Source organism: Lytechinus variegatus, chromosome 8 (genome assembly GCF_018143015.1).
Source record: "Lytechinus variegatus isolate NC3 chromosome 8, Lvar_3.0, whole genome shotgun sequence".
NCBI classification, from domain to species: Eukaryota; Metazoa; Echinodermata; class Echinoidea; order Temnopleuroida; family Toxopneustidae; genus Lytechinus; species Lytechinus variegatus.
The window spans coordinates 24,904,722-24,922,470 of NC_054747.1; the positions used below are offsets into that span (position 1 = coordinate 24,904,722).

Here is a 17,749-nt window from a genome sequence, read left to right on the forward strand (position 1 = left end):
TCAATATTTTTGCCTCATTACGCCGTGCACTCCATATAGGAATTACCGACCACGGTATGTATGTCATAAAGGATGAATGAATTGGGTTTAGATTTCGCCCGAAAAAAAAATTATGTTCACCCTTTTCCAAAACCATCCGTATCAGCTATCAGTCTGCATGCACAGACACTGATTGAAACTTTGATGAACAAGTGGGTCTCCACACAAAGACTTAAGGCTTAGGATCGAGCGGCGGAACTTATCGTGGGGGGGGGGGGGCAAAGCCAAATGGGGGCACTCACATTTATATCAAAGTGGGAATTTGGAGCAAACGAGATATTTTCACCATGATGAGACTGCAGCAGTAGTTGTGTGTTTTGGAGTAGTTGAAAAAAGCCTTATTTAAAAGTGACTTCTGGGGTCTGTTGCAGAAAGAGTTGCGTTTTAAAAACGCAAGTCAAAAAATCAATCGCAAGTCCCAAATGCGCCCTGCTGATTGGTTGAAAATCAAGTTGCGCATGATTTTTAGAGTTGCGATTGATTGCAACTCTTTCTGCAACGGGCCCCTGATCATGCTTTTTCCGCGGTAGAGGAGAGCAAGCCGACGGATTAGAAAAACATATCAATTTGTTGTGTACAAAAAACGCTCCTTTTATAAGGCATAGAAATGGGACGTTTAACGCACAGTCACTAATACGCGCCGCTGTCTTCGCATCGTGCAGGCAGTCTACGTGTATAGTGGCGGGCTGCTACATTGCGGTGCAGGGGTGTTCAACTTACATATCGTGAGCGCACTCAGCTGCGTGTTTTCACTTCTTCTCCTTTCCGTCTCCTTTTCTTGTAATTTTTCCTCGCATTACTTGTTTTCATAAATTTCCCTCTCACTTTCCTTGTTTTCTCACTCCCTTCAGTTTTGTAACTCTTCTTGATCACTTGCATTCATTGGCACACCCCCCGGTCAAAAATGGTACGGTTCTATCCAACATACACTCAAGTCGTCGCTGTACGAATAGTGAAATTCTTCAAGCGCTGCGTTGCCTAGCTATGCGTGTTTATTGTGTATTGTACTGTGTACACACAATGCCATCGGCTGAACCGGCCGCCAAACTATAGTGACCAAAATTGCAAAAGCTTTTGCAAATGTGAAAAGTGACAGAGGTTTTTTTTATCCAATCAAAATCATTCTTAGGTATTCGCAATCTACAGCATTTTCTGCAAAATGTCTTTTTTTGATAGGGTCTATTGTGACGTATATATTTTTTTACAACGATGTGAAGTCGCACCAAACGTTTCGTTTCCCGCACTTGCCCATTGGCTCATGTACAAATGGATTTCCAAAATCATCAAGAAAGGTTCCAAAAACCTCAAAAGTGACAGAACTTAATTTGACTAAAATTGACTGAAAATCATATCATGTTCAAGGTGAGAATCTGCTCTATTCTATTCTGTTTTGATAGATCACCTTGTTGACGCGTTTGGGAGATATCTTAGTAAATCCCTCAAAAACTGCGTATTTTCTATTATTCTCCATAGGGAAATAATTTAACACGCTACGCACTGCAAAAAAGGAGCGCAAACAAATTGATATGAATCTTAAGTTGAACATGAATTATAACTTTAGATTATATTATCCTTCTGTTAAAATAACATCCCTTGGAGATGTTGCGAGAGGGAAACGTGAGCTCAAAATTTTGGACATAAGACATAAAAATCAACCAGTCAGAGCAGTTATTGTGATCATGAAAAAGATGTGTATATTTACTACAGAATTAACACCAGCGAGAAAAAACTGAGAAACGCGAACTGACATTTTGAATGCTGACCAGAAAAGGAACCATATAGGACTGCATTAAAAAAAATATAGGGTACATATATATCTCACCAATCGAATAATGCGGGCGCGAAGGGCAAGCTGAAAATTTGTGATATTCGAACATAAAAACCGGAAATTCTAAGCATTTTGTACCCATGAACAGAATAACAACAGTACTTGAGGCGAGTACAAAGCGCGTGAGCCAAAAAGTTTGTGGGTTTCTAATAACCTAGTAAATTTATTACGTTTTACTTCAAAAATGGTAGGAAGGAAGTTCTTTGTGCTCTTATAACTATTTATTCAACAATTCAGCAACCAGCTGTAGATCTCCGGGATTACTGGCGGAGGAAGAAGATAGGATTTGAAAGATGACACGTTTCATTAAAAAAAATGTCCTACATTAAGGGCATTTTTTCTACGGGTTTTTTTTTTCACTTTCTATCTTTCCGCCGCCTCTGAATAGGCTAAGCACACTTCGCTGATACAACTCATCTATCGGTTGTAGCACAATCAAAACAATGTACGACAAAAAAAATGTACTAACTTTATTTTGCTTGCTTTTTGGATGGATCGAGGGTACCGTGATATTGACTGCATTAAAAAAAAGGTGACAATTTCAGTCAGATTGCGTGTAAATCGACAACGGCGAGGGCCGGAAAGTGACAATATGTTAGATCTTTTCACGATTTTTAGCAAAGGAGGGATTGTTCTTTGGTGTTTCCAAGGAACGTGTCAAGCCTTTGGAGCGCCCGTGAATTCGCTGATTAAAAGTGTAATTCTTCAGGTGGGGAAATGTAGAGTAATATCTATTTTAATCTGGTATCCGGCCGGGCTTTCGCAATTGCGCGAATTGCGCATTGTGATTTGTGGCCGATCTAGTCGTAGCCGTAGCTCTCCCCGTGCGGGCCCCGATCCCCGTCTTGGAGCTCTAGCTCCGGCCCCGCTGAAGCTATGTATACAGTGCGTATCATTGAAAAAAGGGACAGTTTTGAAGTCTATTTCAAATTATGATGCCTATATTTTGATGTTAATAGATGCTCTCAAATCTTATATTTGAAATGCCATGTCAAAAAATATATTTTGTTTATGCTTGATCATGATCATTGACTTGCAAGTTGTCGCGAACACTGGACTTTTTTTTGTCGGGCGCTGGGGCTCAAAAACTTAAGCTTGCGCCAAAATGGCAGAAATGAGAAATTTGACATGTTTGATGATCAGACTTCTTGCTAATCAGCAGACTTCCTCTTAATTAACCTCAACATTATTTTTGCCATGATCATGATGATTTTCGAATTATGCTGTCAAATTTCATTTACAAATGTTTTTATTAATTATTTACTTCAAATATTTTGTTTTTTCATTTAAACTTCTTCATGTTCTTTAACCTTTAAATTTTCAGACATCTTCCCGTACATGATTTGTAACGATGTAAGTAAGAAAAGAAGACTTTTTCGTTTTTTGTCAACCCATGCAAGAAGATTTGCATTAGGTCGCATTTCATAAGTTGGGTATGCAAAAAGGGTGGCGTATGAACAATTTCCCACATGGTGCCATGGATAAATTGTTGCTACATCACAGCATCTTGACCAAATTTATTGAGTAATATCTCATTTTGAAGCTAGAACTATAGGCTAAATATATTATATGAATTAGATCAATACAATATCAGGAACAAAAACTATAGCACATTTAGTATGAATTAACAGGGGTGGTGGAGCCGGTGGATGCGGTAAATGATAAAATATTAATTAAACCTAATTAACAACTTACTATAATATGTAATATGACTGATATCCTCATATTTCTGGTTGTTTTAAAGCAGGGAACAACTAAATGTCATAAAAATTTGACAATTTTGAAAATATGCAGCAATGGAATACATGTGTATGTCAGCTCTGATCTGCAACCTTATCAATTAGTAAACCGGACAGATTTGGTTAAATATCTAATTTGTAATCTTAATTTTTAGTACAAATGTTGTGTATCATTGCAACAAACATTTCTACCCATGATGTCATTTTGCCAAGCATACAAATACAGTGACAGGTATTTTGGGGCCAAAAATGTGAAATTAAATACTGATAATTAATTAGTATAATTAATATGCATGAAATAATAGATGATTATTCAATTTTTGGTACAGGTTTAATCATTGATGTTTCAAGATTATAACTGCAAAATACTAGGGTGATCCAATGTTGCATTAACTTTTGACACCATTTTATGTGCAGCAGGTCCAATTTGAGAAAAACACATTTAAAAATTCACATTTACATTGACATCTATGTAATAATTAGCTGTTAATTAGTCATTTGAAGGAAAAGTAACAGTATTTGAGACTTAAAACTTTTTCATTATTTAGAGAATGATAATAGCTATAACATATCAAAAAATAAGATTTTTGACCATTTTTACCCTGTTCGCGAAATTGGACCACCTTATGACATGCGACCATTATTAGTTGGGAGAAGATGCAATTATTCAAATCGTATATTTTATTATGTGAAACAAATTATGTTATGGTACCTTTAAAAACATGAATCCTATTTTGAAGGGGTTATTGATTCCTTGACCAAGTTTAATTAGGACAAAAAGGAAAGGATTCATGTCTTTCAATGGCAATGGTGTATTGTGTCAATTTTCAAGCATACGGCAGATCGGATAAAATGTATTTTAAAAATTGTGAGTGAGCGAAGCGAGCAAGTAAAAATTTCCACTTTTTTATTAGAATATCCAATTTTGTGATAGATTTTGAAATAATGTTCAGGAAATAATATTTCACTTTCTATCTTTCCTTTTATTTCCTTTCCTCTTTTTTTTTTCATTTGTGTGAACACCCCGAGCCCCCGCCCATCTTATACCACTGTTCAAAGGCACCATAACCTTCATAGCACACAATGAAAGGATTGGAAAAAAAATACATTGTACATGCCATGCCATACTCTGGTTGAATTTTTTTTGTTTTTGCTTACAAAAGGAATATTGAACTAAATATTGAAAGCTAAAACAGAACGTATTGAAAAGAAACAACAACAATTCTACCAAATAAAGAGATTGGAGAATAAATTTTGATAATTTGAAAATTATGGCAAAGATGATGAAAAGGTTAAGAGGAAGTCTGCTGATTAGCAAGAAGTCTGATCATCATTTATCATTTTATGCCATTTTGGCGCAAGCGTCCTTTTTCACCCCAGACAAAAACATTCCGTGTTCGCTCAAGCATGAATGAATCTAAATTATTTTAATAGCATTTGAAAGATAAGACTTTAGAGCACCTATTATTAGTATTAACACCAAAATATGATTAGACTTGAAAAAAAATTTATAGTCTTTTCAAATATGTCCCGTTTTTTTATGTGCATTGTAGATAGATATAGCCAGGCTAGAGGACTCTGTGATGATATTTTTAATGATTTTGATGTTGTCACTACATCATGGAGCCGGCAAGACTTCCATATGTCCCCTCCAATAATATTGAAAAAAAATATATTATGGAGAACAGGAGAAGGTTTATCAAGTATTAGATCGATCGTCTGTTTTGAGAAGTTTTTAACATTTTTATTATTTTTTGTATTTCTCCTAGTACACAGACGGCTCGGCTCGCAATCGTGCAGTAGCCATTAGGGGTTAACAATGCAAAATCTCCCTGATGGGGCTCGTTGATTTTTGTCTTGATTTCATAAAAATGTTTTTTTTCAAAAGGACCATAATAAAGATTATTATTCTGTTTTGGCCTTAAATGCACCAAAACAGGAAAAATAAACTTAAAAAGAACAAAAACAGTGACTGCGCAACTCCCACTTTCCTGGTTTATCTGAACTTAATACATAAACATATAGCCATTGAGTCTCTGTACAGATCGTGTTAGAACTTTGGTCTCTGTAATTGGTGAGTGGAACCAACGGATTTCTGCGAAACAACCAACAGAGACTGAAGCTTTTGGTCTAGTCTAGATCTAGAGTCCATATTTAAGAGATTTAGGAAGGAAAAGTTGGATGCATACCAAAACATTGCTTTATTCCCTCCAAATCTCGAGTGTGAAATTCCCAATTGCATTGGTTTATTTAAGTCAGAAAAATATGTATTCTACCCAATACTCTTGGAGAGTAGACTAGTCTTAATATCAGTTGATAAGCATTACGAAACCCATGGCTTTCAACATTTTCTGCTAGCTCAGTGAGTAAGGCGACAGACTCGAGATGCCTTGTTCTGCAGCGAGAGGTTTGAATCCAAGTTCCAACCAGAAGTAAGAAAAAAAAGAAGAAAGAGAGAACGAAAGAAGCGGGTTTTGAAGAAGTATTTTTTAAATCAGTGGAGGGGACATCAGGAAGTCTTTCCACGGAGCCTAGGCTAATCATGCATATACATGTATGGGACTGTGCCTAGCAAACTTTCTCATAGATCTACTCATCATGCACAACTCACAAGAAGGGAATTCCCTTTTTCTATTTAAACTTGCAACTGCTGATTGAATTTTAAAATATTTAAAAAAAAATTACTTTATTACATACTTTAATACACCTAATGCATATTAAGACAAAAGGTATGACCATTTCGCACAGAAAATCAGAAAAATGAGAGGTTTCCTACCAGACCGATCTTGTGTATCTATTTTAAACACTGCAAATTATACAATAGGCTTGAACCACTTCATTATGATTTAGCTTTGATGAGTGATGTTGCGAAGTGCCGTATTGAAGAACAATTTATAGATAAAGAAAAATATTTTATTTTAATTAATGATAAAGTTTAAGTTTTGATTGTACATTCTCGGTCTGAATGATGTACAGTTAGATTCACCAGATTTGTATTAATTTTCTCTTTCTGTTGATTTTAGGAACGTGGAGGAAGCAACTCTTTCAGTCATGGAACTCTTACCCTAAAATGTAAATTAGACAATGAGTTTGAACTCATATTTGTGGTAAGTGTCTTCATTTCATTTTCACTCACTTTAATTGAGACCATCGTGGCATGAAATAATGGTTATTACATGCAAAAGGCAGAAAAAAGTAAATAAAAACAAGACAGTACAGTTGGTTACTGGATCATTTCTATACAATTGTTCCCTGCTATTATTGACTGCTATTGTAAAGTTTCTCTGTATGTATTTATCTGACATCAGGCAAACAATTCATTTTGTACTATCGGGGCTACATGTACTTTTTACAACCTACTGTACAGCTGAAATCTGCAATGTTTTCGCCAGATTTAGTATTTCAGTGACTTGGGATTTTCCATGGCTCTTTTGAGCACTTCAGAGGCCAAATTGAGTGAACCCCAGTGTAATTTATTCCTGTCCAGATGACATACATGTACACACAAAGTACATGTATATTTGAGGGCACATCATGGTTTAGTGGTTCTGACTCTTGCCTTTTAAACAGAGGGTTGTGAGTTCTATCCTAGCCATGGCGTGTTTTCCTTCAGCCAGAAATTTATCTAAACTGTTGCACTCGGCCCAGGCAAGGTGAATTGGTATCAGGCAGGATTAATTCCTTGACTGCACGAGTGCTGAAAGGCAGCTCGAGCTAAAGCGGGGGTAATAATAATAATGCACCTCAGAATAGATTGTTTCTAGATAGATGGCGCTATACAAATGCCTCATATAATTTTTTGTTTTAACTTGTGTTTTGGAGATGTACATGTATGTTTTAGTGTAGGTTAAATCTTCACTTTTCTACCTCATTATTCATTTTTGTTTTGCTGTAACTGCTTCCTGTTAACATTTTGCTGAATTGAAGCAACTGAAATTGTTCTATATTTGTGTGACCCACTTTTTTGGGGTCTTTTTAACAGGTGGCGTACCAAAATATATTATCTCTGGCCTACATTGACAAGTTCATTGATGATATTCATCGGGAGTTCAGAGACAAGTATAAGGAGGAGCTGAAGAATGGGAGGATATTTGGCCAATTTGATTTTAGTGATGATTTCCAGCGGGTCTTGAAAGAGGCAGAGAAGAGTAGTGTAGTTGCTAAGAAGGGCAAACAGGTAAGACCCCCCCTCTCTCCTTCCCCCCTCTCACTCCCTTCCCCCAACATTAATGAAGGAGAAAAGGGCAGTTATTCTTTTGGTCCACTAGCAGATGATATTTATTAATAAAAATGGAATTGTGTCAAGTAAAATTCAATCTGTAAGAGAGCTCGAGGCCTTTCTCAAGAAATTATAAAGGATATTAAGAATTGAACTTAAAAGTTTCCAGGGTTGTTTTTTTTTCAAGTTTATTATATTTATATGATGTTTATTCATATATTTATATATATGTTCTATATATGAAAAATGTTTTTCACAAATTTGCATTTGAGATTTTGATGTTGCTGGCCGTCCATAGTTGTGATTGATCGGATCGATCGCAACTCTTTGTAAGATGGGGCCCTTAATGAGACCAAATCAAAAGGAGACAAATTAGCTGTACACCTATTGGCAAATACTGAATTTCTTGGGATTTTTTGTTTGTTTGTTGAAATCTCTTTAGTCTAATACAACGGAGGTTATAATGGACGTTTGTCAATCGTCTTCTGCTTTCTTATAGTGATCTTCATTTCAGTAATATGGCTTTTAATGTACACTCGTGTTTTAATCAACTTTTTTTTGCCAATTATTCTGCAGATGAAGACCTTTGAAGAGTCTCACAAATCTAAGAAGACAGTTGGATCCATGATCATAGACACAAGCAAAGAAGAGAAGAACATCATCAATAAAACTAAGAAAGGAGGTAACTTTCGATATAAATTACCATGATTATTGTTTCAGTTTTTCGCAATCTGGACATTTTGCTGATAAATTAAAGAGCAACTTCGCTTTTTCCAGATATCTGAGGTCATCTATCTTGTAATCACCAAATAAGTCCTCTTTTTTATACTTCCTTCCCTTTATTAAGTTGCTAGGGTGAGAAAAGTCCTGAGCGAGCTTGCCTTCTGTATTAGTTGTAGCATTATCATAATTACTAGTATCTTGATAGTATTACTATTTATCATTATTTATGATAATTGTTGTAATTAATCCAAATTACATTGTGCAGTTGCATTGGGGAACTTACAAAAATAACCTTTGCTTTTGTTCATTCCCTATTTCATCTTTCTACACAAGCATCTTCTCCTTATCTCAATGTTGATCACAATATCGCCCCTTTACCTGAATTTTCTGTTCTTATACATTCTTATTCCTCTTCTGTTCTTGATGTTCTCTTTTTGATTAAATCTTGGTCTCCCCTGTGGTATAACTACATGTATTATCCCCTTCCAATTCATTTTGAAATGGATTTTGTGCATTTAAGCGTGACCATGGGTTTCCTTTTTGGGGGTAATGAATTGCATTCAAGATAAGTATTTAATCACTCTTTTCCTCTTTGTTCAATTTTTTTTTAATAATTATTTTCTCTATTTCAGGTAAGACTGAGTCTAGCCCTCAGCCCGCCAAGAAACCTGTAAAACAGCCAGAAACCAATGACAATGGGAGCCTGGATGAAGAGACTATTAGACGCAACAGAGAGAAGCTCTTCAACAGAAACAAGCCGAAGAAACAAGAGAAATCACCGTAAGTTTATTCCAGGGGAGTGTTTCACAAAGCATCTTCTCAGTGATTTTCACTGACTAGTTTGTTCTGAGCCAATCAGATGTGGGCATTTCAGTAGATTTTAACAGTTTTCTGTGAAAATCACTGACCTTTTGTTTCATGAAATGCACCCCTGTGCAATGTGATGCATACATCACTATTGTTTATGTGTGGATGTGCAACAGACTTTCACTCTGGTGGCCCATATTCTTAACTCTAGTTTAATTTAAACTCCAGTTGACAGTTGTGGTTTAACTATGGATAGCCAATTGTTACATAAATCTCTAACAGTAGAGATTCAATGGCCTGTATTCTGAACTCGAGTTTTAATTAAAAGCCTATTGGAGTACAAATCTCTAAAAGTACCCATTCAGTTGTTCATAATTTTCTGGGAATGATTACTGAAGTATTTTACTTCATTATGAAAGCAAAACGAAACAAAATAGTTAACATAAGAAATATACAATATAAACATAATTTTGAATATTTGGCTCCCTATAATTGTAGCACAGAGTTAGACCGTGGTCCGAGTTAAACCTGACTTCAGAAAACGGGCCAGAGTATTGAAGTATATTATCAATTTTTAATTGCAGGAAAGTGACTTCTAAGCCGACCAAGAAACCAAAAGTAGCTACAACATGGGGAATGGGAGGTAATGCTAAAGATATGGACACACTGGATTGGAGTGAGAAACCTCCAAGCACCAATGGAACCGGTGATAAACAGAATGGAGATAAGGAGTTTGATATAGAGGATGAGGTAAGGGAAGGATAGAGAAGGGAGAAAGAGAGATAGAGAAGGAAAGGGGGGGGGGGGGGTGTTTGCAAAAGATACAGAGATACGGACACACTCCATTGGAGTTAGAAGTTCGCAAGGAACAGTGGGCCCGTGACAACAGAGCAGCATCCACAAGTTTTCCTGATTAGTTTATAATGACCAAGTCTTTCCTTTAAAAACATGATACTATTAAAAGAGAAAAAAATTGCAGAATAAGCACCTGTCATTTCTCTTAGTTGCATAAAATCAATACTGGGTAATATGAGTTATCCATATCAAAATCTGTTGTGATTTGTTGGGACATTCACTTCAGGTTGCAGTTAGTACAGCAGTTGATCAACGCTACCATTTACTTTTACTGCTAGCGTGCTCAGCTGATTTCTTCTTGCTCTTAAAAATGTTTGATAGTTCAACAACTTAAAGGATTTTTTATAAATTATGGTGTTCTTACCATTGGGAAATGATGGGAATTACTCCTCACAGCACGATCAGGGTACTTGATAGGAATTTTTTGCTATCGATTAATCGATACATGATAATGCTGTGTATCAGCTATATGTGCTAAGGAGAATTGTAGCTCTGGCCCCCAGTATGATGACACACTACATGGAACTGCAGACCCTCTTGGTTGATAAACCCTGCTGACTTTTCCTCCAACTGCCATGCTGGGCAGGACATCTTCAGAATCTTTGACTAAGTATAAGCCCTGTGGACCCAATTACCATGGTAATGATCTATTTACCTCTTTTTCCTATTTCTTTTGTATCAAGTCTGCCTGGGTGGGCACGATGAAAGGAGAGCTGCCAAACATCGATGGACTGAACGAAGGGGAAGGAGAGGAAGAGGAAGAAGAGGAGGAGGAGGAAGAGATTCAGACAGCCAGCAAACCAAAGTAAGTCTATCATTAAATGATTATTTTCACTGCCTATGGAACATTCTAGCTAATTTGTACTCACTTGGTCTACTAGCAGATGGTCTATTCCTCAGATCATCCAACATTGTCATGAACATTGATGATGATAATGCTACTCTATTCTAATAACATTGTAATCCCACAATGCTTTTAGTTCTGAAAGAATAGTCTTTGTTTTGTTTTACAGAGTCCAGTCCAAGACTGGTAGTTGTTTTTGAATGTTTTTTGTTAGACAATCTGTTGATGATGATGGTGGTAATGATAATGATGATGATGTTGATGATGATGATGGTAATGATGATGATGGTGATGGTGATGAGGATGGTGATGATGATGATGATGATGATGGTGATGATGATGGTGATGACGATGGTGATGATGATGTTGATGATGTTGATGATGATGATGATGGTGATGATGATGAAGATGATGATGATGATATTGCTTTTCTCACAATGCTTAACTCTCAAAGAACGTTCTTTATTTCATTTCACAGAGCCCAGTCTAAGACCGGAAGTCGTTTTGGAATGTTCAACATGTTCCGTGGTCTGGTGGGTTCAAAGACGCTGGACAAACAGACGCTCACTCCTGTTCTTGATAAGATGAGGGATCACTTGACAGGTATAACCATTTTCTCATTCGTTATCACGAGGCTAATTAACAATAAAAAGATGGAGATTTTCCCCCTCGTTATTGTTTTGTGATAAATCTGTAACGCGTAATTCCATCACTTTTTCATTTCAAGTCTCTGGAAACAAGATTCTTGTCCCCAAGTTTTAAATGTCTGAATTCACCTATCTGAAAACGCATTTCTTTACCTATCACCAAATCATGAAGTTATGAAATTCAAGTGAAAATGAGATCAATGAAATTTGTCAAGGACCTTTATTAGCTTTTAGACTGCTCATTTTTTAATATCATCAATATCTTGATGATTTTCAGTGTGACAGTATGGTAGCCTTACATTTTTATAGTGAGCCTCAAAGTTCAAACCCTGTTTTTCTGTATCATGAGAATATCTCTATGAAATTCTACAGATTGAATGTAGTAGATATTGAGATAAAAGGCTATTATATTTACTATGTTTTATGTGTTTGTTTTTTAGCCAAGAATGTTGCTAGGGACATCGCTGAGAAGCTGTGTGAGTCTGTGGCGACAAAGCTGGAAGGCAAAGTCTTGGGAACTTTTGAAAGTAAGTTATGCATGGATGAAGCAAAAAGCATGTCTTCCTCTGTATGTTATTGAAGACTGGCTGCATATGTCAGTCCAGTCTAATGTCAATACTTGGTACAGAACTTCCTGTTGTGGTAAAATCATTCCTGTTGGTAAACTTTTAGAATATTTTCTTCTTTCTGCAAAATTGGTGGGCAAACTTTCCCAAGGTATTATTTCTACCTTGGTAAGATATTCTGTTATCATACTCAAATTAACTAATGATTTGGTTCTCAATAGGAAATTAAACTTGTATATTTGTATATTATATATTATCATTTACATGTAGTGTAAAATTTATACTATTTTAGCTAAATTGTATTGGATTTTCCCCCTGAAGAATGCTCCTTATTGTGATTTTCTTTAATAGCTGCAAAGTTGTTATCAAGGTTGAAATCAATGCCTGTATTATTTCATGGTTCTGTTTTTTCTCTCTCTCTCTTTCCTCAGGAGTAACATCGGTAGTAAAGGAAGCCCTACAGGAGTCATTGGTCCAGATCCTATCACCAAGACGACGCGTAGACATCCTCCGAGATGCCCTCGATTCCAAGGCCCATAACAAGCCGTTTTCCATCACGTTCTGCGGGGTGAATGGTGTGGGCAAATCTACCAACCTAGCCAAGGTAGTTTTAAAGCAGATACAAACCAATAGCACCATCTCGAGTCCTCAACTACTCATAACTGGCCAGTTTCCTGACCCATAGTGCTCGTCTAGTCTAGTAATATAGATCAACTTGAATGATAACATGCTAAATAACTACTCATTACATTTATACCACAATATTTATGTTACCAAGTAGCAAAACAATTACTTTTCCTCTCAAAACATTTAGTTTCTCTATACAAATATGATTATAGGTCAATTTATTCTTTGTAGTATTAGCAGATATCTAAAAAAGTATATTTTAAGACTATGTATTTATAATGCACAGTCAATGAGAGACCACACACATTTCACTCCTCTAAGAGCATAATGTTTCGTTCTGGCCTGTTCGGACCCATCTCACAGCAGAAGGGGGTTGAATCAACCCCCTATGAGATCTCTACCTTAGTTTACATGGTTTACGCAGGGTAAAACTTGGCAGGCATCAAGCAAGTCATCCATCATTTACAATTTGTATCTACATGTATGTTGATTAGTCAAAAAAAGTTGATTATACTATTTGTATTCAGGGTTCCCAGCCCATCAGGGGAAATTATTTTACTTTTTTCAAGTCAGGCAAAAATCAGGGAATTGGATTTGAAATACCTCAAATCAGGGGAAAATGCCTCAAGTGAGGGAAAAATCAGGGAATTTTTATCATCTCTAAAGTCGAAAGCGCAGTAGTCAGTCAGAATCTGTTGTATTTTCTCGCTTATCCAAGCAATGTCCATTCAATGACTGGTTATGATGGTACTAATTAGTTTTACCTATTGTTTTTATACTGAAAATACATGTATGTAATTCACTGCAACAACTTAGAAAACATGTGGAACTGAGAATGGGTTTAAATGATTATCAGGGAATTTTGAAACTTCATCAGGGAAAAATCAAGGAATTTGTTTTCTTGAAAAGCTGGGAACCCTGGTATTTGTATGTAGGAAATCATAAAGATATTCCAGTTAATCCTAGTCTGGCTGGTCTTTGCTGGCTATGCTATATATGGTGTGAGGGGGGCAGATTTTACAAATGTGAGATCCTGAATATTATGCAAGCTGGTAGCAACCTAAATTTGGTTTACAGTTTGGATTCAATATGTATGTTCTGATTTTATTTCTGTTGAATAGATCTGTTTTTGGTTGATTGAGAATGGTTTCCGAGTGCTGATCGCCGCCTGTGATACCTTCCGAGCTGGTGCTGTGGAGCAGCTTCGCACCCACATGCGCCATCTCAACGCACTTCACCCTGCCGAGAAACATGGGGGTCACGCTCCAGTTCAGCTCTATGAGAAGGGATACGGCAAGGATGCAGCAGGTATCGCCATGGAAGCTATTAAGTTTGGTGAGTTTCCTTGCAGTTTAGATACTTATAGCGTAGCCTGAATTAGGGCATTGAAAAAAAAGTCATAATACAATACAGTAGTATTTGATTACATTCTTTTGATTATCTACCAAAAAAATCATGATTTGCTGATATAGTTTTTGAAATCTTTCACCAATAATTCATCTAGCATATTTTACAATACTTCTTTATTATTATTGTCATTTTTATTATGATTTATTGATATTATTATTACTATTTTTGTTATCGTTGGTTTATTTTCCACGCCTTTTTCTCTCCTTTATCAATGTGTTGCAGCCCGAGATTATCGGTTTGATGTGGTGCTGATAGACACTGCTGGTCGAATGCAGGATAATGAACCACTCATGAGGGCGCTCTCTAAAGTAAGCTTTTTGAGATTATTTATAATTATGTTGACTTATTGGTGTTTAATATGATACTGTAACAAGGGGCTTGCGTGTATGTCCAGTTCAAGGGTGTTGTGTGAACTTTTAACTGTCAAACGAAACATCTGTTGATCTGTTTCATTTTATATTTCTGCCATCTCCTCTTTCCACATTCATGCTAAGTTTGCCCTTGTTTTTTTACTATAAATATCACTGTCCATGTTTTTTTTATCAAAAACATCCAGAAAATAATGTATTTCAATCTGTAAAACTCAAAAGAATGATGCAGTTATGAATTTTGGCTAGAAACAGTCTTTGCATTGGAATTGCATACACATGAAATCACATTTTTGAGCAATTTATGCTCTGACATGCATGTACACCATGTTCATAGTATCTTAACTGCGTAGTATTGGAACCGCTTACCTTTGGTGTCTAAAGCTGCATAAGATTTAAAAAAATTATACAACATTTCAATTTTTACGAATTTGATGATTAGGACCTCCTTGCCTGAAGCACAAAATGTTAAAATAATGGAATTCCACGTGTTCAGGGAGGAATGAACTTCATTTCACATGACAATGACGAGAAAATAAAAATATTTCATATTTCATATAATAAAATACAAAAGAAATAGTGAGTGAGTGATGTCATCAGTTCCTCATTTGCATACCGACCGAGATGTGCATATAACTGTTTTGTGAAATGAAGCGAAACTTTAAAATGCCATAACTTTCTTACTTTACATCCGATTTTGATGAAATTTTCAGTGTTATGCTTGTTGAATTTTTCTCTTTTTATTCAAATCAAGTTTTTGTTGGGGTGGACTTGTCCTTAATATTACAGATATATCGCCCCCAAAAATTGTGAGGATATCTTTTTATGGTGAAGACGAGACAAGAGTGCAAACTTAAATTGTGACAATAATGTTAATAATTCTGTGTCTTCAAAATTCAGTTGATCAAGGTGAATCGTCCAGATCTGGTGCTTTTTGTTGGCGAAGCCCTCGTTGGCAATGAAGCTGTTGATCAGCTCACCAAGTTCAACCGTGCTCTGGCTGATTTCTCTGACTCTGATGACCCCCGCCTCATCGATGGAATAGTCCTCACCAAGTTTGACACCATTGATGACAAGGTTTGGAACGTTCCATTGTACCATTTGACCATATGCAATGGGGGTGTGATGATGATTTTTCAGTGTATATTATTGCGTGAGCAACAAGATTTTTCTTTCTCCAATTTGGGATAAATGCCATCTTTGAATGGCTTATGCTACCAAAGGGATCTGTGACGCTCTTACGTCACTCCTTTTGAGAGTATTACAACTTTTCATGTGAACTAGAATACAGAGACATGAACACACATACATTGTATCTTATGGAATTGCCTGACCATAATGATAATAATGATGATAACAACAACAACAGCGATGATAACAGTAATGAAAACAATAACAATGATAATAGTAATAATAATGATGAAGACAATAAAAAGACTGATAAAATGATAAAAATGATGATAATAATAATAATAGTGATAATATCCTCATTTTACCAATGTGCATCTCATTGGGGTGTGAGAGTTCATTTTTTGCTGATTTCTGATATTTTTTTTTTTTTTTTTTGCTTATTTTCATCTTATTTGTTTAACTTATTGTTTACATTTACTAAGTATAGGAGCTTTTGTAATTTCAGCTATTGATCTCACCACCTTGACCTTTATACTGTTCTTGTCTACTTGCCAGGTTGGAGCAGCCATCTCCATGACCTACACCACCGGTCAGCCGATTGTCTTTGTGGGAACTGGACAGACCTACCGTGATCTCCGTAACCTCAACGTCCAGGCCGTGGTCAATGCTCTCCTCAAGGCCTAGTCACTATTTACTACTTAATACTGTAATTTCTCTCTTAATAGCATTGGTGAAGTCAGCCTTAAGACAACCACACACCTTACGACTGGTCTGCGACCCGATTTCAGAATAAGATGTAGTAGAATTTGATGCTAATATAGAGACTTGGAATGTCTTACTGTGTAATGTTCTAAATCATTGTACGAATACCTATGATCAAATTTGTCACTATGCTATAATCATTCTTAGAATAAAAGCGAATTGAATATCTAGTTGAAATGACGTGGTAGTGGTAGCAGTCCTACGATTGGCTACGATTCGAACTAAGACTTTCCTCCAAAATAAGGGCTTGCAATCTTTCAAAATGGTTATGATATTTTCAATTAATTTTAACCTCAAATAAAGTGATATGTTCCATTCACATCTTTAGAAAATGAGATTTGTTCCAAAATCGGATCGCGAACAGTCGTAAGGTGTGCGGTGGCCTTTAGGTCAACATGAGGCATTCTTAAAATCATCCAAGTCATATGTTTAGGGGTATGATGTCTATTGCTTGTCGACTTCAGTCATTTTGTGACATTCTTGATAAGAAAAAAAATCCATCTTCATTTGTTTACTTTCTTGAGAAAAATGACAAATTCCTTGCTTTCCATGGCCTTAATATCAAGTGATATATCAATTATTCTGAGAGAGATTTTTACTTTGCTGCAGAAAACAGTTTATGACATGGCTCTGCGGTTAAATATTAGTACATATTGAATTGAATTGAGGTAAATTAAATTTGTTCTGAAACTGTCAAATATTAGTAAATTTGCTCTGTCAAGAAATTAATGTTATATTTTGACATATAACCTCATTTAGGCTAAATGAGCATTTCTTTATGAATTAATACTTATGATCTCTTGATTTTCCATGAACTCTTCTCTTGTATTCTTGGCCATGGACTGCAAGGCAGTCATAATTCCAGTTTCTATTTGCCATTATGGAGATGCAATATTAAAAGAAAGTATAATGAGTTGATTGTAAGTGTATTGGAAAAGAAGAATATATTTATTTTTGATGGAGATATGAGAAAGTTTCTGAGAGAGAAAAGAAGCAAATCTCTCAAGTTATGTGTTAAACTTGCGTACTGTGCAAACCCTTCACTCAAGTTTAATAAGGGTCTGAATATCCAGCCCACAGTGGCTTGTGTACTGAAGGCCCTAAAATTGAAACAGCATGTTTTATTTGTGCTAGTCTTGTGTGAATACCCAATTGTTGACTAAGTTTAAATCATGGTCTGTGTC

At 36.0% G+C, this 17,749-nt stretch overlaps 1 protein-coding gene across 1 annotated transcript; it reads left to right on the forward strand.

The window, feature by feature from the left end:
• The first annotated feature begins 2,407 nt into the window (after positions 1 to 2,407).
• On the forward strand, positions 2,408 to 16,621 carry LOC121420222 (signal recognition particle receptor subunit alpha-like). Its single transcript, XM_041614782.1, has 14 exons — positions 2,408 to 2,576; positions 6,630 to 6,713; positions 7,589 to 7,783; positions 8,402 to 8,507; positions 9,181 to 9,328; positions 9,940 to 10,105; positions 10,894 to 11,015; positions 11,533 to 11,657; positions 12,142 to 12,228; positions 12,699 to 12,871; positions 14,016 to 14,229; positions 14,527 to 14,612; positions 15,573 to 15,749; positions 16,359 to 16,621. Exons 1-14 carry the CDS (start codon positions 2,460 to 2,462, stop codon positions 16,485 to 16,487), a joined length of 1,929 nt encoding a protein of 642 aa, XP_041470716.1. The 5' UTR covers positions 2,408 to 2,459; the 3' UTR covers positions 16,488 to 16,621.
• The last annotated feature ends 1,128 nt before the right edge of the window (positions 16,622 to 17,749 follow it).